The 27,660-nt window shown below is 37.8% G+C and overlaps 1 protein-coding gene and 1 long non-coding RNA gene across 2 annotated transcripts in view; one reads left to right on the top strand and one right to left on the bottom strand.

Moving 5' to 3' along the window:
* LOC123029033 overlaps positions 1-27,660 on the top strand; it is a 35,227-nt gene that overhangs the window by 7,268 nt on the left and 299 nt on the right. Inside the window, exons 4-5 of the long non-coding RNA XR_006415826.1 lie at positions 9,763-9,802; positions 27,456-27,585. This is a non-coding gene — a long non-coding RNA (uncharacterized LOC123029033). The remainder of the gene's footprint in view (positions 1-9,762; positions 9,803-27,455; positions 27,586-27,660) is intronic.
* The window catches only part of CIP2A (cellular inhibitor of PP2A), a 38,026-nt gene continuing 17,691 nt past the window's right edge, over positions 7,326-27,660 (bottom strand). The window contains exons 10-21 of the mRNA XM_044441487.1: positions 26,538-26,697; positions 24,655-24,796; positions 22,808-22,907; positions 21,927-22,045; positions 21,533-21,725; positions 20,576-20,650; positions 20,373-20,483; positions 19,649-19,845; positions 18,103-18,216; positions 14,920-15,002; positions 13,647-13,786; positions 7,326-12,549 (exon numbers count right to left, since the gene is read on the bottom strand). Coding sequence (XP_044297422.1) covers positions 12,379-12,549; positions 13,647-13,786; positions 14,920-15,002; positions 18,103-18,216; positions 19,649-19,845; positions 20,373-20,483; positions 20,576-20,650; positions 21,533-21,725; positions 21,927-22,045; positions 22,808-22,907; positions 24,655-24,796; positions 26,538-26,697 — 1,605 coding nt within the window. The 3' untranslated portion in view covers positions 7,326-12,378. The remainder of the gene's footprint in view (positions 12,550-13,646; positions 13,787-14,919; positions 15,003-18,102; positions 18,217-19,648; positions 19,846-20,372; positions 20,484-20,575; positions 20,651-21,532; positions 21,726-21,926; positions 22,046-22,807; positions 22,908-24,654; positions 24,797-26,537; positions 26,698-27,660) is intronic.

Below are 27,660 nucleotides of genomic sequence, written 5' to 3'. Positions count from 1 at the left end.
TTTTGGATTCACTCAGAGAAAACGATCTCTGAGCGAGTCCAAAAGCTCTGAGGTGGCACAGGCATTCTTTAAAACAGAGCAGAGAGAGAGCCAGCGCATGAGCCAAATTGCAACAGCCCAACTGCGGGTGCCCCCGCCCCCCCCCCCCCCCCGCCATTGCATGTATATACAGAGCGGGAATACGGAATGGGAAACAGAAGAGAGGCGGGCGGAAGAGAGAGAAAGACGAAGACGAAGAAACTAAAAAAAGGATTGAAGGTAAGAAAAAGACCTTTTTAAAATCTATTTTTAATTATGCAAGTCTGGGGGTTGCCAGGCCGTGTGGCCTTCTCCAAGGGAGCAAGTTGCCGCCGCTGCACCCACCGCTGCCTTGCCATGCCTGCACCCAGGCCTGCCACCGCCTTGCTGCCCCCAGGCCCGGCTGCACGGTCTTCTCCAACGAATCAAGCAGCTGCAGCCACCTCACCTTGCCCAGGGTGGACAGGCTGAGGCGGAGTGGCTTACTCGGAGAAAGCTGCGGGGCTCCCACGCCTCTGCTGTTGCCTACTAAGAGCAAGCAATCAAACATTTTTAACGTTTTAATTAATGTTTACATTTTAACTTATGTTTTATTTTATTTTTTTAATGTGCAGTCTGTGTCCTCCCCCACAACAGTCTGAGGGACAGTGAACTGGACCCCTGTTGAAAACGTTTGAGGATCCCTGTTGAAGGGCCCTGTGACTTGATAATGAAGGACAGGATTTAAATATTTTAAATAGATATATGCATACAATAAGCAGTGGCAAGGGAGGTAGGCATCATGAGTCTGTTGGGCAGCTTATCAAGCTCAAACTCCAGGACACTGGGCTGGCAATAAACTTGAAGGTACTATGCTAATATTGATCAGGACAATATTTCAAAAGGAAAAATATGCCAGCAAATTGCTCCTTAGAATCTCAGGAGTAGTGAAAATAAAGTTGAAGAAATTCTAAGCAGCTAGTATGGCTGGATATTAAGGACTATTCTTTAAAGCAAAAGAAATCTGGTGTATGCAGGGGATGGGACAAAGAACAGAAGAAGGGATTGACAGATGGGTCCTGAGAAAACAAAATTCTATTTGTCAATTCCTAAAGCTTAGCTTAGCTTAACTTAGCTTGGCTTTATAAAAATAAGTGAACATTATGCAGGCTATTTATAGTATTACAATTCAAACACTGAATCTTTATTTCACTGAACAAATCATTTATAACACAAATACATTTTACTTCTGTTTGGAAAACCTACCCACTTTGGATGAGAAGTTGGAGAGGGCAGTTAATCAGGAAGGAGTGAAAGTGTGTCTGGATTGAATTAATCATCACGTAAATAAGCCAGTGACAGTGACCTTGTCAATTGTTGCCAAAGTGTTTTTCCCCCAATGTAACAGCTACAGCTATTACCCATTAAAGACCTACTTGAGCTCCTATTAGCCTGCTAATGTTTTCCTAGTTAAAAAGGTTGCTCTTAATTAAAATTGAGGTTTGCCTTCAAAGACTTCAGAATTCCTCAAAATGAATTCTTCTACTAAGCCAGATATTGCATGAAATATCCAAGTTTCTACCTGGGTTTCTCTGAACATTTTTGCTTCACAACAAAATTGTAAATTGGATAGTTCTGCGTCCTTTTGAGGTGGTAAACATTCTGAACAACAGACATTACTACAGATCTGTATCAACTGCATCTTCTTTTTTCCATTTTTCCTCTAGTGAAATCTCTAATACAGACTGGAAATCTAACGTAAGGACAGGAAGGATAAGATCCAGACTGGGATTCCTGTTCATATTTCAGAGTAGAAACAAAAGAAAAAATATGGCTGCAAAATATGGATTTAAAATAATCTCTATTTTTGCCCTTTGCAGCTAGAACAGCAGAACAGAATGCTTAGTCCAAAAGCATTTTTGATAGCCTGCTACTTGAGAGTTTTCCACCAACTAATATGCTAGAAATTAGGTGTCCCAATCTATCACATGCACACAGCCAATTATGTAGGTTTTTTTGCATCAGCTCACCTTTATTCCTTTGGCTATTTGTATACATACATACACACCATTACATAGTACAATTTCTAGGTGGCACTGGAGCCATCTTCAGGCATTTGGCACCCACATGTGCCAAATGCATGAACAGAGCAGCAGGAATGCATTGCGCTAGCCTTGCTCCTCAGCACTCACATGATCGCTGTCAATGGGCTGGTTTGCATGACATAATACCCAATACTGGTTAATTTCACACAGAGGCAGTTGCATAGTGCTGGGCATCCATTCCTGCATGACATCTGCAGGTGTCCAGTTTGTTGCGGGTTGTCAAGACCTGTTAACCCAGGTGTCAAAGCTTAATTGAAGCTTGTCTATCGCTTAACAACCCATGCCCCCAGGGTTCACTTGGCAAAACAACCAAGAGCAAATTTGGCACTTCCAGGCATTATACCAAAATGGCATCCAAAACTGTTAGCATGATACAAACTTCTGACCCGACAAATGAAATTAATCCATGATAGGCTGCTGTACTGTCCGATGTAGGTCATCTCCCAACCAACCCATGTATTTGCCTTCAGCTCAGTCTGAAGCAAACTACTTCAACAGGCATAAGATCTCTTCCATGGGGACAGGAACCCAAGCCTATCAATGTACTCAGCTCCATGCAGGAGACCACATGTGTATCAAAGTGATTCTCCTCAAACCTGACTGAATGGGGAATATAGCAAGGCTGTATATTGCTGTATGGTGTAGCTAACCCAGCACTTTCCTTCCAGCTTACTTCAGGGCTACATCTGTAGTACACACCAGAATTGGGTTATAATTGTATATGGATAGTGTCAGTATGTTGATGCTGTTTGGAGGACGGCTGGGGCATTGAGATGATGGAAATGGCAATTCAAAGCATGTGGGAAAAGTTGTTTTACAACATCCAATCTGATCCAAGTATTTTCCATAACCTATTCTTAGATGCAGGGTTAGCTGATCATAGGGTATTGGATTTTGTTTGAGCGGCCCGCAGCCTCTTCTCCCCGCCGGCTGGCGTTTTTCCCTTCACCGCACAGCGGTTCCCACAGCTGTCCCCTGCTGCCTCCTGCTCCTTCAAGGCTGGTGGTTATATTTCACCAGAAGATGGCAGTAGACCTGAGTCAGCACTCTTGCCACGTGACCCTTGTGACACAAGGATTGTGTGCCCATTTCTAAAATGGCGACTGTAACTAAAAAAAGGAAAGTTGACAGCGAGGGCCGCCGCTTCCAGGACAAGTGGAAATTGGAGTATTTTTTCACTGAAATACAAAACAACTGTGTCTGCCTAATTTGCCAAGGGACTGTGGCTGTTTTTAAGGAATTCAATATCAAGAGGCACTACCAGATGAAACATGCTAACTACAACAAGCTAACTGGGAATGAAAGTGGTGAAAAATTAAAGGAACTGGAAGCTGCTTTAATGGCACAGCAGCACTTTTTCATAAGAGACCGTGAGTCAAATGAAAATGCCACAAAGGCGAGCTATGAGGTGGCAATGCTGATTGTCAAGCACTGCAAACCTTCTACTGAGGGTGAATTTATTAAAGACTGCATGATGAAAATGGTGGAGAAAATTTGTCCTGAGAAGAAGCAAGAGTTTGCCAATGTTTGCCTGGCTCGTAACACTGTGGTACGGAGAACTGAAGACGTTTCATTTGATATTAAGAGACAGTTAGAGGCAAAAGGAGTAGAGTTTGACTTTTTTTCATTAGCCTGTGACGAAAGCACGGATGCATCTGACACCACTCAGTTATTGATTTTTTTTTTTTTTTGGAGTGGACAATGACATGAACATGAGTGAAGAGCTACTTGACCTCCGGAGCCTTAAGGACCAAACAAGAGGAACAGATTTGTTTCTGTTTGTTCCGCCGTAGATGACATGAAACTATCATGGAATAAAGTCACTGGGATTATTACGGATGGTGCACCTGCCATGGCTGGCAAGCGAAGTGGATTATCAACCCTAGTCTGTAACAAAGTCAGCGAAGAAGGAGGCAAAGCTATAAAACTCCACTGTATTATTCACCAACAGGTTCTCTGTGCCAAACATCTGAAATATGATCATGTTATGAAACCGGTGATGAAGACTATTAATTATATTCGCTCCAAAGCCCTGTGCCACCGCCAGTTTCAACAGTTTCTACGTGACATCCAGGCTGAATACGGAGATGCTGTGTATCACAATGAGGTAAGATGGCTCAGTCTGAGGTCTGCACTGCAGCGCTTCTACTCTCTTAGGGAGGAAATCGGACAATTCTTGGCAAAAAAGGAACAACCGATGCCAGAGCTATCTGATCCTGTTTGGCTGGCTGATTTTGGATTTTTAGTTGACATAACACGACATCTGAACATGCTGAACACAAGCCTTCAGGGGCAAAATGCAGTGGTAAGCCAACTGTATTCACACATCAAAGCCTTTGGGACCAAGCTGCTACTTTTCCAAAGGCACCTGTCACAAATGGAGCCCAGTACCACACATTTCCCATCGCTGCAAGAAATAATGACCAGTTTTCCACAGAACAATATGAATATGCAAATAAGGAGGTATGAAGCAGACAGATCAGCGTGATCTCTGGCTGAGGAATTTCAACAGCGCTTTCGGGATTTTGCAGCTATTGAAAAGGAGATCACGCTTTTTTCATCTCCTTTCTCTGTGGACACTGACGACGCTCCAGACCACCTGCAGCTGGAGCTCATTGAGCTGCAGTGTGACGCCAAGTGTCTCAGTCGGCACCAACAGCTCCCTCTTGTCAACTTTTACCGCCAGCTGGATAAAGACAGGTTCCAAGAGATTCGAACATTTGCTAAGAAAATGCTGAGCTTGTTTGGTTCGACATACTTGTGCAAGAAGACATTCTCGGTTATGAACATTAACAAGAACTGTGTGAGGACGAGACTAAGTGACTTTCACCTGCGTGACATCTTGCGCATTAAAACCACTGTTTTTGAGCCAGACCTGGCCTATATAATGCAGTCGAGATCTCAGTATCACCCTTCACATTAGTGCAGTTATTTGTTTAGTCTTTCATGAAATAGTTCATTTGCATTTAATGTTAATGGTTCAAAGAATGTTAGGCTGAATGGTCGGCCCCCACACATTTTCACCTCACCAAATCTGGCCCTCCGTGCAAAAAGTTTGGACACCCCTGCCCTACAAGTACCATAGGAAAGGAAAAGGCAGCATTGATTTCAATTGTTGAGGATGAGTTAAAATAGATTAACATGTATTCCTAAATCATGCTTTCAGGAGATGAAGTGGGAAACAATAAAGGTACTTGACGCAACATGAAAGAGCAGCAATGACCCTTGACCTTTTTTCTGAAATGATGCTAGAATCATTACAGGAAAAAAGCTAAGTGCTGTTTTTCAGAGCTTATCATGTAAGCCTTTTACATCTGAAATTACAGTGGCCATTTATTTCTTTTCAGTTATCATAATTGTTTGGCTGTCTTATAAAATAGTTGAGATGTAACCCTTAAATGCTAACATAAAAACATGGCCAGATATTTTACAGTAATGCTCAGCCAAGACAACAGCTGCCTCCTGACAAAATTAGTTTTTAGTAACATAATACAGAGCAAAAGTCCCAAATACATTATGACTGCCATTACTCTGAAGACATTATCTTGGCATATGGTAATTTACCTTAGTTTGCAAAGACTTATTTTAAGCATGCCCTTTTCCTGACTAGCTATTTCTGCTATGAAAGGCATCATGGAATAAAGATGGTCCTTTCTAAGTTTAGGGCAACTAAGGAATATTGTAAGAGTTGCTTTAACATCAGAAGGGAAAGCATGCAAAATATCACTGCATATTATTAAAGTCAGACACAAACAGTCTTAGGCTATTTGTAATATAAGTTAAATAGAAATTAACATAACTTTATACAATGTGTTAAATCTTTTTTCTTAAGTGTGATAACAGCCTTCATTTTTTGTTAAGGCTGTTTCTGGATGATGCTTTTCTTACACTGCCTCAGTATGGCATTTTATTTGTGGTTGAGTCTTGAAGTGGCCATCTTCTTGTTGTAATCCTCCTGTGTTTGCCCACTTTGTTTTTTTAAGCAAGAAATTTGCTAGGGAAGAAAATGAGCAAAAGCAGCACAATATCTTTAGATTGCTATCACTACACATCTGCCTGGAAGTTGTTAAAATCATGATTAATAATAACAACAAAATAGCTCATAAACAAACAATTTGAAAATGGAACTAACAGAGCAATCATGAAATAATATTTTGACAGTGATTTATGTACTCTTCGTGAGATGGTGATGAGTAAAGTATTCAACAACAGTAATTTTTCTATGGAGGTAGGGGAACAGAAGTATCAACTAAATCAGGGGTCCTCAAACTTTTTCAACAGGAGAACAGTTCACTGTCCCTCAGACTGTTGGGGGACTGGGCTGCACATTAACAAAATAATTAAAATAAAATTAATTAAAAAATTAATTAAAAATTTAAAAATTAATTAAAAATTTAAAAAAAGTTTGATCGCTTGCTCGGAGAAGGCCACAGCGGAGGCATGGGAGCCCTTTGGCTTTCTCTGAGTAAGTATTCTCCCCCGCAGCTTTCTCCGAGTAAGGTGGTCCACCTCAGTCTGTCTGCCCCAGGTTTGGCAAGGCAGTCGCGGTGGCTTGCTCCCTTGGAGAGGGCTGTGCAGCTGGGCCTGGGCATGGTAAGGTGGTGGCGGGCCTGGGCATAGCGAGGCAGCAGCTTGATCCCTCGGAGAAGGCCGCATGGCCTGGCTGCCCCTGGGCTCACATAATTAAAAATAGGTTTTAAAAAGGTCTTTTTCTTACCTTCAATCCTTTTTTAGTTTCTTTGTCTTCGTCTCTTCCAACCACCTCTCTTCTGTTTCCTGCTCCATATTCCCGCTCTGTATATGCGTGCAATGAGGAGGGGGGAGAGCTGGGGCACACGCAGTTGAGCTGTTGTAATTTGGCGCATGTGCCGGATCTCTCTCTGCTCTGTTTTAAATAATGCCTGTGCCGGCTCAGAGCTTTTGGACTTGTTCAGAAATCGTTTTCTCCGAGCGAGTCCAAAACCTCTGAAGCGGGCCAGATAAATGGGCATGGCGGGCCGGATCTGGCCCACGGGCTGTAGTTTGAGGACCCATGAACTAAATAAATCTTTTTTGCAGATGACATAGCCCTGATGCTGTAAGAGCCAACCACTGAGTAACTAAAAGCTATGAGAGGCCGATCAATGAATATGGGCAAGTTGCAGAATGAAGAATTAATCTAAGCCCAGAATTCTGTTTCAGTATGAGTAATACCCTAGAAGCAGTTACTGGTATGCCAACCTGTTCCAATAAAATTAACTATTAGGGAATAAACTTTCCAAAGGACTGCACAAATCAGTTGAACTATTGATTATTTATTCATTAGATTTTTAGCCTGCCACATTAGCCACATGGCTCCCTGGGCAGGTTATAGACAAACTAATCTATTTCCCATTTTTAAAACAAACTGAAGCCAAATTAAAAGCTTGGACACAACTAGAGATATCCTGGCTTGGTAAGATGATGGTAATAATGGTGATCTTACCAAAATTAACCTACCTGTTCCAAATGCTCCCAGTCATCATTCTGAAAAACTCATTCTAAAAATAGCAACAATATTTTTATTTTACTCATGACTGAAATGCACCTCAGCTTTAAAATAATTCCTATAAGGAGGAACAGCAGCACATATTCAATTTAAGCTCATACTTTATAGTATTCCATATCAAACAAATGCTACATATTCTGTTGAAAGACTGGTTGGAAATTCTCTAATACAATGTAACTAAGGGTTTTCATCAAACATGCAGAGATCACCCACTGCCACATTCCCCAACTGTTCTGACTCTGTCCCAGTCTACTCTTATTAGACAGAGAGAATAAGGATGAAAATGCTGAACAAACTGAAATATATTCAAATTAACTGGACAAACGCCTGCAAAAGGAACATATACTGGTACTTCGCTAGCTGTAGCATCCAAGATGAAACTAATATCCACAAAGGGCTCCAAAAATTGGTCACAGTAGGCTACTAAACATTTCTCCTTTCCATCCTGGGAGACAGGGTACTTGTGGGAGATTCAGAAGGGATAAAAGCAAGTACTTTTTCACATAGCACATGAACTATGCAATTTGATACCACAAGATGTAGTAATGACCACCAGCTAGGCAGCTTTAAAAGTGGATTAGATCAATCCATGCAGGTTACGACTGTCAGTGGCTACTGGCCATTCTGGCTATATCTCACCACAAATATCAGAGGCACAATGATACCTCAGAATGTTAGTTCCTGGGGAGCATGAGCAGAAAGGTATTACACAAATTATATCTTGTGGGATTTGCAGTGATAGGTGTTTGGCTACTGAGTGACCAGAATTCTGGGCTCGGTAGATCTTAGTTCTGATTCAGCATAGTTAATCTTACACTCTAAAAGAATGAATTGGACAGCAGATGCAGTAAGATTTCTTGGCTAACATCACAACCACTGATTAGGCTTTAATATACTGCAGGAGCAACAGAATCCCATCCAGTACAAAGAAAACTTTCCTTCCAATTAATTTCTCCTAGTGACCAACAGCACATCTTTTTTCCTTTGGATCATGCCTCACTTTATTAGCCTTCATTTCATCCACTGTTGCCCTTAGAAACTGGTTTTAAAACTTACAATGCTTAGCATCAGATGAGAAGGAGACAGAGCTATGTATTATCTGCATACTGATGACCCCGAGGATGAACTTGCAGTGTGAGCTTCTGAAGTCTCATTCTTTTCGATTGAATACATGTAACTTGTTCAATGCGATCAAGTTCATGAACCAAAGGTGACAGATTTACTACTTTGAATAGCAGTTCCCAGACCATATTGTAAATGTGAGGGGAGGTTGGTAAGCATTTCGCTGCCTCGAAGGAAATGGAAAGTTCAGCAGGAAAAGTGCAACATGTCCCAAGCTAATGCAAATGCCCTGCATGGTACTTCAGTATTAGATTGTAACCCAGCCCACATACAATATTCAGAATGTCCGCCTGCCCCCAAATGAAATCCGTGGACCCTGTCCTCACAAAATTCATTTTAAGTATTAAAACTGAATGGAAAGCCCATCTTGATTCTAGCCACTCTCTAGTTCACCCTTCTAACAGCTCAGCAAAAGTACATATTAAGTGACAGATTCCCAGTAGGCATATGTCCCCATGCCAGTATTTCAGGGTGCTCAGTATTTGAGGATCAATAGGTAATCCTAGTGATCTCCTAATGTGATGATATCATATGATATCCTAATATCATATGATGATATTATGAGATCATCCAATCTTGGAGAAAAGATTTAATTCATTTAATTCTGTTGCTGTCCTAGAGCATTTAATAGTAGCAATGAAACTTCCACCTGTATTTGTAAATTCTACAATACCATAAAGAATTCTGATGAAAATGAGCAATACTAATATTTAATTTTCTAAGAAAATTCAAATAGCAACAAATAAAGTTTTCAGCACTGGCAAAGATGCCAAGAATACAATAAGCATGAACAAACACATTGTTTAGGTTTCACAAAATATTCTTAAAGAAAATCACTATTAGGTTACAAGTAAGCATTAAAAGACCTTTTTTAAATATTTGTGCCATTTATGCTATTCTGTAAACATAGCTTTATTGAAGTTCACCCCTTTAATTCTTCCAGATTTTAGTGTCAAGTGTAAACATGAGATCATGCAATGAGTCTTTCCTGTCCTTTCTTTTCTCCTGCAGCTCTCTAAATCTGGTTTAGAACATTAGAACTCCAGAGCAGGTTGGTGGAAGTTTTCTTACTTATGCTGGTGGAATAACATTGGATACAACCCAAGGTATAGGATTATAGTACAGAGAGTGAAATCCTGTACTTACTAACCTAGGACTAAGTACTATTGAACTTCTAAGCAGACATGTGTAGGATTGTGTTGTCAGAAGTGGGGAAACTTGTCTGTACTGTGTGCCCCACAGATACTGCTTAGTGTCACAGTTACAAAATATTAGTCTCAGGTCAACAGATTGAGCACTGTACTTCAAACTGAGAAAACACCTTTAAAAGTCACAATTAATTGGATGATTTTATATTAAGAACATTTAACCCTAAAAATAGTTTATACTGGTTTCAAAGTAATTGTTAATTCCATTAGTTGTCATATTCACTCTGCCTTTTGAAACATCTTTGCCATGTATTTTCTAGTCTTTTCTTGGATAATTTCAGGCATTTGCCCGTGTTTTTATCTCTGTATCCTGCTTAGTTATTCATTTCTTCAAATGCTAACTATTTATGATCTCTTATGTCTATTTTCATTAACAGCCACCTACAGAAATGAACTCTCATGAAGACATACTAATTCATTGAAACAATTATGTTCACAGAAGCCTGGCATATAAGAATAAAAGCAAGACTAAATAATCCATCTCAGTTTGTAGGAGCATGCAGGATGCTCTTGTATTTATGGGAACAATCATGTCCAATCCTAGCTATAATTGGAGGTATAATCCAGAAACAGATCTGCTTGTGATAATGGACCTCAGTGACCATGAAAAACAGCTGTTCCCATCATTTAAAAAAAGAAAGCTTATTTTATTATCAGCATACAACAAAAGTAACTCAAAAGAAAGTGATTTTTAATCATCCTACCGTGCATGCATAAATTAGAAATTGTGCTTTGTAGCATACATTAACTCTAGATTTGTTTATCTTTTATTTCCCTTCTGAAAGACAAATAAAGACATCTACAACAAAAATATACAATAATTATGAGCATATAAATGTTCTATTAAATGTGAAAGGCCATTACTGAAGAAACTTTAAAATGTAATTGACAGCATCAATTGCATGTCATTAAAATGGAAAACTGACATACAGAAGCTGAAAGAGAAATTTAAAAGCCTTTCTTGGCATTTTGGTTTATCACTGGACTAAAGTGGACGTAGCATGAAGAGTTTTGAAGTTTTAATGTCTCTAAAAATCATGTTTCATTAAAATGCACATGAGACAATGTATACTCTACTTCAGCAAAATATCTGCATTTGCCTTATTTCCCAGTTAATTTTAATGTACATTCTCACTAAGGTTAATTACTTTAGAAGATACTTGTACTTGTTTAAAATGTATAGAATTATATTCTTATGTAGCAAAAATAGCTATATAAAAGATTCAAAACTTGAATCCTGACAGCAGTTTTATACAAAGGAAAGTTAATAGTAACAGCATGTGAACTGCAGATAGACTGGCAGAGAGTTTTAGAAATCAGGCAGAGCAATTGTCTGTGCCACAGGAGAGCGACCCAGGGAAAAAAGGACATGCCAGACACTGTGGCCAGACACTGGCACAACCACAGCAGGAGGAAGCTAAGATTGGATTATTCCCCATTTCCCTTATCTCCTTGCAGCCATTGTAGAGAGCACGGCAGTGACTGCTTTCTCAAACTCACAAGAGTGACGAACTCAATGAGAACAAAAACAGGGAATGCGAGCGAGCAAGAAGAATCCAGGATCCTTCAGCTATCTCATTCATAATAAGAAAGGTCAGCTAGATGATCCAAAAAAGATTCATCTAACTGAAAGTATAAAGAAAAGGAGGAAATGGAAGCATTTATGTCTCCATGTTCCTCCCACTCTATCTAGCTCTGGCCTGCACGTTATGGGATAGAGAGAGGCCTCCCATTCCAGATCCTTACTCTATAAAATAGCAATCTCTTAGGATTGTGCTATAAAGAACTGAAAAGCAGTCGGCATTTAACACTGGAAGATGAAACAGAAAGCTGATATGCCTGTCTGTTTTCTGGAAACAACATTTTGGAACAACATGCTATGATAGGCTGGCTTGTTTTTAACTTGACAATTCATTGAATACCTATTGTTTTAAGTTAGGATCTATCTAATACATTATTTTAACATTTTCTGCCTTGGTATACATAAGGTTTTATTTATATTCCTTTCTAATCTCTGTGTTTATATGCTAAGATCTCTGGATTCTACCATACAAAATATTATATACATAGAATTTTTAAAAATGGCATTAAAATCCATACTTATAAAATCAGCCCAGAAATAGTGCACCAGTCACCCTAATTCAATTCCTATAATCCATGACAATTATGTGTACCAAAGGTTCACATTCTGCTCTTTTTTTCCATATTGTCAAAGAAATTTTTGTTAATTAGTAAACAAGACCCCCCACATTAGTGTAAACACAAACAAATGCTGGCCTCTATTCTGTAAAAATGAAAAATCTTCAAATAAAAGTAATCATCTACAAAATATGATTTCTTTTACAAAACATTACTTAAAGCCTACATTAATTTTAGTTTCCTCTTTTTAATTAAATATATAGTACTGAATGATCAAATACTATAAACTAAGGTTAACAGCTTCTGTGCTTAATTTACCACCACTTAAACTGTGTATCATTGCTATCATATGAGAATGTTTGTTCAGCTCCTCTTGCTGGAGTTTGACTAAGGCTTCCTTTTCTTCCAAACGTCCTTCCAGCTGTGACTTCTGAACTTCCAAGGAAGATACCTAAAGACATACATTGCATTCAGTTCAATCACTTTTCTCCAACATACACAGATTCCATCACCTAGAAAACTGGGTGAAAGCAAGACTCCATTCATGAATCACACAAAAACATGATTTAAATTGACAATCGGCAGTTGCAATTTGACAGTAAAGCAGAAATCAAGAGCTATGTGCTGAAATGAATTTGCAAGCCACTGTTTGTGCTAATTATATTTTGGCTTAGTATCTAAATTGGTAAGGCAATAATTATGACCACTGCTCCCACTGAAGAGGCTGCTGTATTATGAGAGCTTATGAATTGCTGGGAGGACAAAAATAAAAAACAAACAAGCAGTTATTTATTTTATTTTATTTATAAAATTTGTATGCCTTAGAAATCAAAGTTTGCTTTTAGTGTATGCAGATTATACACAATAACTAGCAAAAGGCAGGGATTGGAGTGATATCTGAGCTAAGTTTGTTTGTGTGGGTTTACTTAAGAAAAACACCAATACACATTATTAAATCACACAGGAAAATATGCTCAACACATTGAGGCTTCAACAAACAGATTGAAACCAGCTGATGGCTGCAAAGCCAAAGTAAACAAACTACTGGCTAACAGTACCACCATACTCAACTCCATTTGGAATAGTCTAAGACACGAGCCTGTATATCTGTACAACTAAAGCTCATTAAAACAGACTGCAAGGAAGGGTATGCTTTAGTCAAAAATCCCAGATGTGTTCATACACAGACCATGAGGATACTCTTCAAGTTAAAAAAACAAAGTAATATATTCCAAGAAACTCAAAAGGACATTTTTGCTTCAAGCAAAATGCCTACAGAGTGATATTGGCTGTCGGAAGAGATTAGAGCTCAAAGCTCAGAAATTTGATCTTCCAAGACACTGAACAAGGGTTAAAAATCATTCCAGTTGCATCAAGTCTGATTCCTTGCTAGAAGTAAATTCCACTGAGTTCCATGGTGCTTACTCCCAGGTAAAGATCAAAGTCTCCACTATTCAGGAATGTTTGCAACTGTGGTATTTACATTTGTTAATTCCTTGACTCCCCCTTTTTTTGCTAACAATGGCATAAGTTTCTAAAGAAACTTACCTTAATGCTCAATTCTTTTCTTGCTTGCTCTGTTTTACTCAACTCTTTTCTAAGGATGTCAAGAGTCTCTTCCATATCTGCCTTTTCCTTATGTCTGGCTTTCAGTTTTTCTTCCTGTATTTTTACTTTCTGTTGCAAACCTTTTGAAGAATTTATAAGAAAAAGTCATGCTTTTGCAAAAAGCCCTAAAATCATAGACATCAGTATTTCTCCATAGCAAATATTAAATGAATTGCACAGCACTGCCATCTACTGAACACTGGTATATTGTGTTTTACATTATTCAGTGTTTGCCTGCACAAGCCTTGAAGTTATATGCTATAATTTATTGCAAAAATGTATTAAGACATTTGATCTCATGGAAATAACTTGGAGCTTTTCTTACTGACTTTAAAGAATTACTCAACCTATCTGAATAACAAATATGCAATGGAAGCTACTGTAGCCACAAGTTGGTCATAAGGAGAGGCATTCTTATCACTTCTGCTTTCAATTAAAATTTTATGATTGCACCATGCAAAAGTTAATAGTGAATGGTGACATCCAGTGACACCCCTGGACATCTGAATCCAGTCAGATAGGGTTGTTCAGGGATTAAACTTTTAGTTTACCAAACAAAAAATTGTATCAGTATGTTCAACTTAATATTTCCCACTAATCCCTGACATCCCAAGGATTATCTTGATGTACAAACTGGCACTTACAAGCAGTACTAACTTGTGACTGCACTAGTTACTTGTAGCTTCTCCAATGTTGCTTATCTCACATCTGCTGCCATTGCAGTATTTATACAAAAAAACCCCCTATCTCACAGTATCTGTACAATTCTGTGTTTGTGATTTATGCACTGATACTTTGGGAAATTCCCAATTAAATAGCAGAAAGTAACAGCCCAAAATACTCATGCAACATTACAGGCATGCTACAATTGTCAGTTTAAGCAGTTTAACCTCTGAATCCAGAATGTGCTCTTGTTCAAACATGAGCAAATTTCCAACCACCAAAGTAATCCAGATTATAACAATGATCCAAGGTAGTCATTACAGTCTCCAAAGTAAAAATGGTTGTAATATTACATCTAACTAAAGAAATTACTGTCTGAAAGCTTTTCCTGAATTATGATGTAGTTTTAACTTCATACATGCAAAGCTTTTAGTGTAATTTTAAAATTATAGAATAAATACATTTTCTAGCCTTGGTTTTATAAAGTAAGAAATATGCTGAAGTTAATATAGTGAATATCAGAAGTCAGAATTCTTTAGTGTTAACTCACTCGATATTTTTCCATCTTTATCTTGCAATTGTTTCTGCAATTCTCTTCTATGCTCTTCTGTTTCTAGCAACTGAGTGACAGTTCTGAAAAATTGCAAGGTACATACATTAAAAGTAGAATGACTATTAGAGGAGTCTTTCTGTCTTTATGCTGTCATACTATAGTGACATGAGTGTCATGCTGAATCAGCCCAAGGGTACATTTTTGATCAGGATTGTATTAGCACAGCATCCAACCAGATACCTGTCAAAAAGTAGGAAACATATAGTGCATATACTTGTACTGCCTCTGATGTAAGAGGTGGTATATATATATATTGCCATCAAAACTAGACCTTCTATTAGTTTTATTCTCCTTGAGTATGCCTAAATTCCCCTTTAATTAGCATTTTATTAGAATGCTTCATTTCTCAATACAAATAGTAAATCCTGCTCCTTTCCCCTCCCCTTTAGATTTCCTCCTACCTTCTAAATATTATTCTGAATTGAAAGCATAAAGGTTTTGCACCTATAAGTAAAATCATTAAGCAAATGTTGAAAGAAGTTACACAGAACAAATAAAATAAAGTAAAAAGCATCATGTCAAGAATTCTTCTTTGCTGGTCTGAAATCGTTTTGTAGTGGAACACATCACTCTTTATTTAAATTATTTAAGATAACTTCCCCATATCAATAGGAATTTATTTTCTTTTAGTAATGTGATATAACATACTTTTTCATGGGCAAAAGATCCTGAATCTAACTGTGCATATTTATTCCATTATTATAGAATAGTATGCTTAACTGTTAATCTGGCCTGCTACTAGATGATGCAGCATGCTCCCTCTGAAGTCTTAAAGATGGAACATATCCCGCTAAGGACTGGCTATCTTCTACACTGAATGAGGTTTCCAGGACCATGTTGATCTTGGCTAGAAGACACTTCACTATTGCATAACTCCAACACTAGCTAGTTTTGCACTAGATTAGTTTGCAAATTGCTATACCTCCAACACATATTATTCTGTGACTAAACATTTGAATTATTCTGGTATCCAATATGCCTTGTATAAAACTTATATAAGTTAGAAACCTCAAAACCGTATTCCAAGTGCAGGTGCATCAAAGAATTGCATAAAGGCACTATGATGTGCCAATTTTATTTTCAATTCCTTTCTTAATGATGCCTGACATAGAATTATTTGTTTTTCATTGCACAGAATTATTTGTTTTTCCTTTCACATACTGGGTTGATAATTTTATAGAGATAGGCACATAACTCCAAGGTCTTGATTCCTTGATCAGTCATTGCTAATATGGATCCCATCAGCATTTATGTAAAGTTTGGAGTTTTTGCCCTGATGTGTGCCCATTTTACATTTTCATATATTGAACACTATTTCTCATATAATGCCAGTTCTTCCAGTTTGGAAATAATTTGGCATAACCACTTCAATGCTCACCTCTAAGTCCAGATCATTTACAAACAAACTGAAAAGCACTGGCCCAAGTGTGACCCAGCTTTTCATATCCCTCAATAGAGAGAGTTCACCGTTCATTGGCATTCTCTGCATCTTGTTCTTTAACCAGTTATTTCCCTATAAGAGGACCTGTATTCTTATCTGATGAGTGTGACATTTTCTCCGGAGACTTTGGTAAGGGATTTGGTCAAAATCTTTTAGCAGACCAAGTAAATAATGCCTACCAGATTACTCTTGTTCACGTGTTTACTGACACATAACTAATAACGTTGAGTGATAGGTAAGAAATGTGAACTTTTCAACTATATACTTAATATGTATTCAGATATTTTTTTTATCTATGAAAAGATAAAGTCAATGTTCTTTCACACTGTCAGCCTCCAAAACAAAGATCTTGCTGCACAAGTAAAAGCAGAATACCAACCATAAACATATGCAAAACCTAACCTAACATTAGTTTTGATATGCAAAAATGCTGGCCATATTGTTATTTATTAATTCAACACCATGCTTTAGATGGGATTTTTAAATCTTACTTGACATTCAAGCGCTATGTATTAGAAAAATCACATAAAAGAACCACAGATCTTATCTCTCAGTTTAACTGAGAAACAAGAATATCATCACCACCATTAACGTCAACTGGGTTTCCCCCCGCTCCAGTACCCATGCCAGGAAATGCTGAATGTGTCTAAGTCTAAATAACCTATATGAATGCAAAAATTAATTTTTAAAAAGTTTGGATAGGATTTAGGAAATGTACATAAAATGAAGTAGAGAGGGGAGATTCAGTTCAATAATATCTTAGAAAACTGGATGTACATCTGAATTCTGACACTATTCTTCAAAAAAAGTTCATAGGAAAAAATAAGTGTCATAATCCAATGATAGGAAGTTTTATAAGAAAAATCACCAGTGCATACACACATATACTTCTACCAAACATATTTCTTCTTTACAAAGTTCCTATAGCCATACCCTAAGTTGTTTGAAACTAATAATTTGACTATTTTTTGAATGTGCAGTTGTACAAGAATACCATTCTGGTTAAACTGCATCTCTACTGCTGAACTATACTTTTTTTTTCAAAAATACTGTTTTAGGAGTAATCTCTGCCTCATCCCACTCCTGCAGCCCCCAATTCACATTGAAATGCTGGGGACCCTCCTGAACAGCATGGGATAGGGAAGAGGGGGGAGCTGCAGAGGAAGGAGGCAAATGCATGAAACTGCATGGAAAGATCCTGGACCTCTATCAGTAAATTTACTTCCACTGACACAACTCAAGACCAAACATGTTTTATTCTCAGTCTCTCTGGAGATATATCATTCAGATAAAAGTCAAGTTTCAATGTCAACCATGAAAAGTACAGCATATATTTTAAATATTCATATGTAAACATAAACTTGAAAGCTTAGTGTTAACCAATTTCAAAATGCTTTAAAAAGTGTAACACTACACATGCATTTCTAAACTTAAAAAAGCAAAATAAACTATTAAAATATTTTAGTAATAACTAAGTTCATTTTACTGCAGGTCATTTGGTCCAGGTAATTTATAATGTTCATAACAGTTCTATGGAAAATTAACACCACATAACGGAAATCAAACTATGAAGCACATTTTTCAGAATATTTGCAAAGATTAAAATTTCTAGCATTTTTAAAATTAAAATCTAACATTTCACTGAAACAACAATCATTTAATTCTAGAAGTGAACTTACATGTCATTCTGTTGCTTGAGAGATTCATTTTGTCTCTTACTGGTTTCAAGTTGTTTATTTAGTGAATGACATGTTAGCTGTAGATCATTATATTGTTTTTCAATAATCTCATACCTAAAATATTCAAAGTGCTGTTATTTTAAAGTTACATGGCTTTCTATAACATAATATTTTGATAACACATGTTAACGTTCCTGCTTTCAAAATTAGAACATTACAGGATGTGCTTACACATATCTGGCATGGCGGGGGGGGGGGGGTTGCAGCTTAAAACCAACATTCAGTCTCAGATTTTTAAATGTTTTACTTTTAAACTATGATTAATTACCTAGTGAACTTTTTCTACTTTTTCATGTAGCTCTAGTAAAATGGGCCACCATCCAGGAGAATAACTATAAATTGAGAACTAAGTGTGTTTTCTGGCAGCTTCACCTAAGTGTCACCCATGAACAAAGGGACCTGGTTCGCAGAACATGACAGCGCACCATAGTTTAATTTACTTACAAAGATTGCTCCATGTAAACTCAGGCAGCAGGAGTTATTTGAAGGTTAGAGCTTCAAATAACCAATGGCTTATTTTGAACTTCTTTGGAAGTTATCTAACCCTTAAGTGACTTCTGACAATGGGTTTGTATTAAATAACTAGCTACAACAAGTTGGACGACCATGGCCACCTAAAATACCACAACAGCTCCCATGACTAAATTAACAAGAGGAATGAAATGACATATTGTATTGCCCTAATGGAAATTGTACTGTTCACTCCCTTCCCTAGTTTCCCTTTTCCAACTAACCTTTTACACTCCACAACTATTGAACATTCTTAATCCTAACTGTGCAATTTTTAGTTTTTATTTTCAAAGGCTATTTGTATTGCAAAACTTGGCATTCTTCTGAGCATGCTGATGACTCTTGATGACTGTTTAATTCCATTTCTTGTACTCAAGATCTGAGTTCATGATTAGAAAGAGGGATAAAATTGTTCCCACATTAAGCAACAGTACAGGAATGACTAACATTGATTCCATGTTAAGATCAATCATTGACACCTAAATTTGCAAGTCAGGTGCAAATTTGCAAATCAGAATATAGAGACCAGTAATTTTATGAAACAAACTTTTTACTTATACTTGTGTGGAATCATATCTTAAAGCTCACTTCAGGTTCCTACACTTACAGCCTAAACTTTCAAACTGTGAGTCAGGATTCTTGAGTTATGATCCGCTTCTGGAATATCAGAAGTGCCCTCATCTTGTACAAAAGTGCTTCTCCTAACTCTGACCATGCATCAAATTGATCTGGTGTTCTGGATAATATAGTTTTAGTTTCACAATAGCTGCCCTACTTCACCCACACACAGACAATTTCTAGAAGCAAGTAAAAACCTTTCACATTTTAGAAGTACCTCTGTTCTGGAGAATACACATATCTGTACAATTTTGCTGAGTAGAAATAAAATGGAAGGTTTTGCTTTGGAGAGAGTAAGGAGAGGGATTTTTTCAAAAACCCTTCTGGGCACATATTTCATAGCAGTGCAACTTCTTACTTTTGAAGAAGGTCAGTGGAAGAGCTTTTCAATATTTCATGTTCTTCTGCTATTGCCTGCAGCTTCCTATTGTGCTGAAAGAGTTGCTCAATATCACTTTGTGCCCGTTCAGATTCTACCTGCTGTGCTTTCAGTAATGCTTCAAGATCTTCATTTTTTCGTTCAGCATCCTTCAACATGGAAGCAAGTGTCCTAGCCTTATAGAAAAAAGATAGGGGGAAATGTCACTGGAGGCTTAAACATTTGGTTCAGCATTCCATAAAATGCGTAAGGTGCTATGTGAAAGGATATTTGCTTGCCAGGGGAACAGACACCTTGGGTGGAACAGATTTTTCTCCAGTGCACTCCCTCAAATCTGTTCTGGGGGTCCTCTGGAACAGATTTGCGGTATCCACTCACAAGACACCAAACAAATGCAAGGACCTCTATTTGGCTTATGAGAATTCCTTATTAGACCAGTCTCTTCCAAAGGGCACCAAGCTGTTTTACAATGAATACCTGTTAAAAGGGCTTTAGAAACTTCAATGACTCAGAAAGTAAATCAATCTGAAAAGTAAGAGTCCCAGCTAGGCAAAAAACTGGCCTCATGAAGGTGGCACTGATGTATTTTTTCCAAGTGAGGATAAACTAGATTAATAATACACACTGTTGCAGGCAATCTCGCATTAGTAATTATAAGCATGCATCAAATTAGCTTTGATTGAATGATTTCAGTTTCACCCACCTCAGACTCAGCTTGAGCTCTCTGGCAACGGTACTGGGTAATAAGTCTATCAGCTTGAGCTAGAGCCAATGCCTTCGCTTCTAAAAGGTCTTGTAACCGAGTTTCTTTAGACTAATAAGAAAATGGAAATAAAATAATTTCATGTACAAGTAGAGCCAAATAATGCAGATGAAACTAATCATGCTTATTAAATATGTACTCACTGCTAATGCAGACAGTTTCTGCTCATACACATCCATTATTTCAGACACCCTTACATCTGTGACTGATTCCTTCATCTGTAGAAAAATGTTGATAGTATGAACCACAATAATATGCAAACCTGAAGTCCAACTGTACCCAATTTGACAAGCATAATACTGGATTACAATGTTGATAGATAGCCAACATTTGCTAGGTTTGTTATATTAAGGAAAAATAGCACAATTAAGTTCAAGTCTGCATTAATAGAATCCATGTAATTATCCTGACATTTCATAAAACAAATTCCTCATGTCCATTGTAAGTGAGTCATACTTCAAACAGAACAAAGTATTCATTATTTACTTATGTTGCATACTCATGGCTCCTGAGAAAACCACATTAAATTTCAAGGCATAGTAACTAAGAACAATAGTGTCCAAAAGTATCCAGCTACAGTTCATCTTAATTACTTAAGTATATTTATACCCTGCCTTTTTTCCTTTCAAGGAACTCAAGGCAGCTTACACAACTCTCCTCCTCTCAATCTTATCCTCACAACAACTCTGTCAGGCAGATGGGACTGAGAGTGTGTATGACTGGCCCAAAGTCAACCAGCTGACTCCATGACTAAGTGGGGGCTAGAACCCAGATCTCCTGAATCCTAGTTCCGCACTCTTAACAACTACACTGCACTGGCTCTTGCTGTATACTTATAACTAAATCCAACTCATATTGGTGAAGCTTGGTCAAGTCTCTGGTTATTGTAGAATAAAGTCCCATACTGACCTCCTTCCTCTAATCTTCCTCACAGTTAACGTTGCACCATCTTCATCACTTTTTTTTTGTATATCATACAACTGCTATGACTTAACCTCAGAAGCCACAAAAATGTTAGGGAATGGAACAGACTGTTGCATTTTATATAGCACAGAACAAAGATGCTTTTATTCAAAAAGATGTATATTAAAATCATTAACCTCCAGGCCAGACTGGAGTTTCTGTATCAGGTCCTGGATGTTGAGAGTTGCAGCACTGTCATCTTTAGGGCAGGAAATAGAGCACTTCATTGAGTTAACACAGGTCACGGATGCTTCCATGTGGCTCCTTTTAGATGCATGTTCTGCTTCCTGTTGTCTGTAAGAATTATAGGCTGCAATGCTTTCGCCAAGCCTATATAAAAAGTAGAACACAAACGCAAGATAAAACCAACAGGAAGGAATTGTAAATAAAATATAAACACCAATATTTTTTTAGAAAATAAGGGAGACAATGGCAGGAAAAGCCCAAAATACAATTTAAAAGCAAGCAATATGAAAAGCAATGTACATCTATATCTAAATATAAAAATAAATGTAACTATAAGAAACTCACACTATAGCAGGAAAATCTGGCAATGGAGCTGCTTCAAACAATATTCTAAGTCCTGCCTGAACTTGCTCTCTGTGGTCTGATGTTAAGGCAAAAGCCAAAGGTGTAACCAAACGCTGATCCTAGACACAAACTACTAGTTAGTTCAAAACAGAAAATTATTTAAGAAAGTAAAACAGCAGCACACACAGCCATGGGCACAAGAAATATACTCAATATTAATTTTTTATTTCATCTGCTGTATTCTCATGATAGTAATGTACATTACTGATCAGAAATAAGAACTGTATCTGGTGAAATAGCATTTACATTCACATTCTTCCAACCCCAAACCATTTTTTGGAAATGTCTCCAGGGATTTTTGAACTGACACGAAGCTGCACATAAATGATATAACATCTGATAGATGTCATAGGAACTAGGATTTCAAATATAATCCTTGTACAGGTACATGCCTGTCCTGTATGTTTGTATTCCTGTACCATAAATATTATTTTTGCTGGATTCACAGAAACATGAATGGTACCCTGCTCGTGAAGTACTTTCCTGGCTTTGCAAAACTTGAAATATGTGGGGTTTTGGTAAAATTCTAGGGCTTAGTGCCTTTCAGTTACTCAAAGTATCTTTGAGCCAAAGCATTGCTGAATACATGTTATTTTCTAAAGTTACAACTAAACTAGTGTCTATTTTACTGCATGTGATTTGTGAAGTGTTGAAGACCCCGCAGTTGTTAAATTACATTGTCTTTAACTGGGAAAAATAAGTGTCTGTATGTTTCAAAGGTTATGATAAAGGTTGGTTAGGTAATACTGTTGCTTTCTATTACAAAATAAACAATCATATGTCCCATGTCTTAAGAGGGGTTTAAACTAATATAAAAGTACCTGAAGAATTTTGTAAAAGCTGCCTTCCATGTTAGGAACCAGCTGTTTAAGCTTGCTCATAAGGTCCAATGTTTTTAAGATTATATCAGCTGCAAGCTTGCTGAAAAGGGAAATTGTGAAAATAGAACATTTTATAGTTAGTGTGCATACTGAAACTTCTCACAATGAATAAATAATTTGTCAAGGCGAGTCTGAAAAAGTTAAATACCCCTTTTATAATGGAAAGAACATGTGGGACTGATTTTTCTGAAAGATGTAACCAATTTATTTTTATCCATTGAATACAACAATTGCAGCCAGCAGATCGTACTACAAGTTCTGTCTGACTAAATTACAATACCACCCCTTTCCCAATGCTTTTGGAGACATCTCTATATTTTAGAAAGTGACCGTACAACTGCAACAGTTAAGCTATACTTCAACTTCTTTAGCCCTTCTCTCTGAATACAAATAGATTCAGATAACTCAAATATACTTTAGCTATTTTAAAAAGGTACCAAGATAGGAACAAACTACCTGTTAGTGGGTTGTACGTGAGTAGGTGCACTGCCACAGTTCTGCTTGAGCACAGCAACAAACTATGGCAACAAACTATGGATCAATCACTGAGCTGTTTAGAAGTTAAGCAATCTATAGGTCCTAAACAACTCAACAGTCACACTTTGCACCATATGAAGGAGCCAATCGTATGTTGTGGGGCAAAACTGAGAGGCATGACAACCCATCAAGATTTAAACATGGTTACATGTGAACCAAGTTCTGTCTTCACTGGGTGAGGAATCTAAGAACCAGTCTTCATGACTGTGTTGTGATACCCCGACTTCGGAATTCACTGGGCAGGCAAGTCCACCTACCCATGTTGTTATTGCAGGTGAAAACCTCTGCGATATTAAACAAATATTTTAAATAATATATTAAAAAAACACCTCTCCCTAGTCACTGATAGTGATATTTCTCCTCTTTTAATATTTATCCTAGCCAGCTTGGATTTATTATCATGATCTATAACATTCCTATAAGGATACAAACCCTTCCAAAACTCTTTACAACAAACTTAGAAGAAAATGTCTAGAAGGAAAGAAATCCATCAATATTAAAACTACAATGGGAGTTTTAAATTGTTAACTGAAACTAGGAAAGCTGTAGTGAAGTACTTTACACTGGGCATCATTGGAACAAATCTCTTTGCTCCAGCACTTTCCGCATTCAGTACAAAATCAAACAACGCTGCCTCCTTCATTTGGATTACTCTGCCCACTAGGCGAGGATGAAGAATGAATTAAATATTGTTACATACTGCACATGAAATGTATATAGGAAGCATGGAGCTGCACATGCTGATTCTACTCCTTTGGCTCGGTTTTTCAGTTTGCAGATTGGGAGGGACTCAAATGGGCTCAAGCACAAGTAGAAACTTCTGCACAATCAGGAAGCCTGATAAAGCAGGATGCCCAGCTGCAAAGAGTCTTCTAAATGCACTCAAGTAAACATACCCAGAACACGCCCTTTTCAGACCTTCCCATTCAAATGCAGGAAGGTGAGCAGTGAAGCAGGGCAAGCACAAACAGCTCTGTAGCCCATACATGTGTCTGTTCATGGTATCTCAACAGGGCTAATCTGTGTTAAACATTATGATGCCTGAACCAAATGTTCATCTCTTGCTAGTATATTTTATGCAAACAGAAATGTTCTGATTTTGTACTCAAAGGCAGGCCTTGGAGTTTAAGGATAGTTTGTCAGCTGCTGATTATTTAAGTAGTTTTCTGTAGGAAAAAAACCCCTTAAGTTTAGCCTTGAGAAAATAGTGAATGTAAGGGATAGCACCAGGGAATAAAACAAGCTCTTACCTTAGCTCAGAGTCAATTACCTTTGTCCCAAAACCAAACTCAATTCCACTGCATGTAAATTGATTTTCTATTAAAGATGAACATTTGCTGGCTGTTAGAACCTTAGTAACATGGATTTTTAGAATGTCATCTGCACAAAGAAGTATGTTCTGTTAAGGAAACAGGTTCTGACTTACAAAGTTTCAGATTATGAGCAAGTTCACTAGTGAACATAGCTTACCTATGAGAATGAATAAAACTCTCTAAAGATACAATGCAATGTTATTTAGCAGGAGAATATATGCACTTGGAAACACAGCGTATTGTAATTTGGAGTCCCCATACAATGTTCATAATAGCTGGCAACTAAAGAATGTTGTTTCTCTAACTACTGTTCAGCAATTCAGAATAGGAGAGTTTCCCCAAATGACCCAAACAGTAATAAGCAGTTATCTAAGCTAGCCTAATTAGTCTTAATTTGTGATTGGATTCCTGGCAAGTTCTTTTCACACAGAGATAAAGCCATGGAATTCAGAAAAAGTTTTACTTTGTGGTCACTGAATGTACATTACATGTTTGATACTAAAGATCAGAGAAATGCATGCACAGGACACATGCTATGTGGCTACAGCTGATTTCCTAATGTGTCCTTGGCCTGTTAACCAACACACATCTGTTCACATTTATATAGTTTACCACAGTAAACACCAGCCTGCATGCAGAAAATGCCATCCACTGTGTAAACTGTCAGATGGCCATCACTGAACCAAGATCAAGCATGTTACAACCTTATAAATTCACCTTTGAGAATTACATATGTAGGTCTGGTATACAGTGGTACCTTGGCTCACAAACTTAATCCGTTCCACGACTCTGGATGTGACCCAAGTCAAATTTCCCCTTAAGGTTCAATGTAAATAAGGTTAATCCATTCTGTAACTTTTTTTTTAATCAGAAAAATTTGAAACAAAGTGACAAAGAACAACAAAGTAACAAAGTACTGTACAGTAGTACAGTACAGTGGAGAACACCTACCTAGGTTGTGGGGAGGTTATTGTTTTGAGGGAGAGTCCCCCTCCATAAGGGCATTGGGGAGATCTCTTTCAGGGGTTTCCTCTCTTCTTTGTCTCTTAGCTGCAGGGTCAATTTTGGTGAAAAATCTGCCCATAAACACTTGTTTTTTTTCCGTTCTGCATAACCCTCCAGAAATGAGAGCCCACGTTATCATTCATCAGATTCAACACTCTGTTACAGTTATGTTGGGGTGGTGCTTCTCAAAGAAATCCTGGCACTCATTCCATTTTTTCATAATGGATTGTATCACATCACTGCTAACCTCCTCCCTGTCTTCCTCAGTGGAATCCTCCTCAGCAAGTGCCTTCTGCTGCTCACTCTGGAGTTCAGCAAGTTCTTCTGTCGTCAGCTCCTCTATATCTTCCCTGCACGAATGCAACTTGGGTTGAGGGGGGAGATGGCTGCGATCATGCTGGTTGGGTGGGGGGAGATGACCGAGATTGCGCCCATCTTTCCTGAAGGAGCACACCCATGATCACACACATCTTCCCTGCACGAACGCAACTTTGATCGTGGCCATCTTCACACTCGGCATGGGGTGGGGAGATGGCCGCAATCTTGGTTGCCACCCAATGCAGAGCTTGCAACCCAGGTCAAAATTTTCATGAAATTTTTGTTTGTGACCTGATTTGGTTTTGAACCAAGGCGTTCGTGAGCCGAGGCACCACTGTATTAACCTACATCATTTAAGAGAGTGCCCCTTCAGTTTGGTTTCCATGGTTATCCAACAGAGAACTAGGTTCTAAGTTATTTAAATCAAATGTATTCAGCCTAGCTTGTAGTTTCATAAAAAGCTTACAGTCAAAACAAAGAACTTGCACCAAGGATATCTATTAAAACATCAATAGCTTTTATCATTCTTTCACATTTTTTCTTTGCCATCGGGTCTTCTAGAACATGATCCGGAAAATGAAGATGGTCAAGAAGAACAGGCAGAAGAAGAGCCACAAAGCGTTCAGAGATAGCACTGTTGCATGTATCAATAACATCCTGTAGAAGATATTTCAAAATTGCTGGCATTAAACCCACAGAATCTAAAGTTATTCTATCCCCTTCCTCAAACTTGTTTTCTAGGTTCAAAGCCATTCAGCCTTCATCTCAGGTCCTGTGATACACATGCCATTTGTGATCCTCTTCACAAAAGAAAGAAACTGAAATAAATCTATGTCAGTCCTCTTTGAAATTTAATCAATACTCATACATTAGCTAAATTACAGTATTTTACAGCTTAGATAACTTCTGATAGCTATATTAAATGTTAAAACGGGTGGAATATTTGCTATGATAAAAACAACAAAGAATGCCAATAATTTGGAAATGTTTACTCTGATAGACAGGAACTTGAATGTTTCAGCATTTGCAGATGTGAAGAACCTCAAATATTAAAGTATATAATTGATATATGAGGGAGATAGGGTGAAACACTAGTTTCAAGAACGAAACGTGTTTGTGGGAAAAATTTTCAAGTTGCTCTTATCAGGACTGCATTGATATAAAAACAACATGAATAATATTAGCATGGATCGTGGAATTGGTAAGACAATTAATAATATGACTGTAGCAAACTTAAAGATTGAAGAATTTTGAAGGTTATGTAAGAATTATTGGTTTTCTCTAACAGTAGAGAAAAATAGAATGTTTAGATGTTATTTTTTTCTGTATTTTGTGTTTCACATAAGGAAAAGTGGCAGAACAATATTTTTGCCTGTTCTCACAAGTAACTTTTTTAAAAAATCTGGGCTTTTTAGGCTATATAGAAACAGCATTTCAGAAAGTGGAGGGAAGCAGTTTGGACAGCTTGCACCCTGGTCTCTGCAGTTTCCTCCCTTTCATGACTGCCCTTTCTCCCACTTTGAGGGAGATCTTCTGACCGCACAGGTGAGTGGGCACAGTTCTTTCCACACCAGCTACAAGGTGGTGGGGGAGGGAAGATCTCCAATATACTATGACCCC

This window comes from Varanus komodoensis, unplaced genomic scaffold, assembly GCF_004798865.1.
Source record: "Varanus komodoensis strain SLA01 unplaced genomic scaffold, ASM479886v1 scaffold4, whole genome shotgun sequence".
Taxonomy (NCBI): Eukaryota; Metazoa; Chordata; class Lepidosauria; order Squamata; family Varanidae; genus Varanus; species Varanus komodoensis.
Note: the sequence above shows the minus strand (reverse complement) of the source record. Positions and strands in the feature narration are given on the sequence as shown.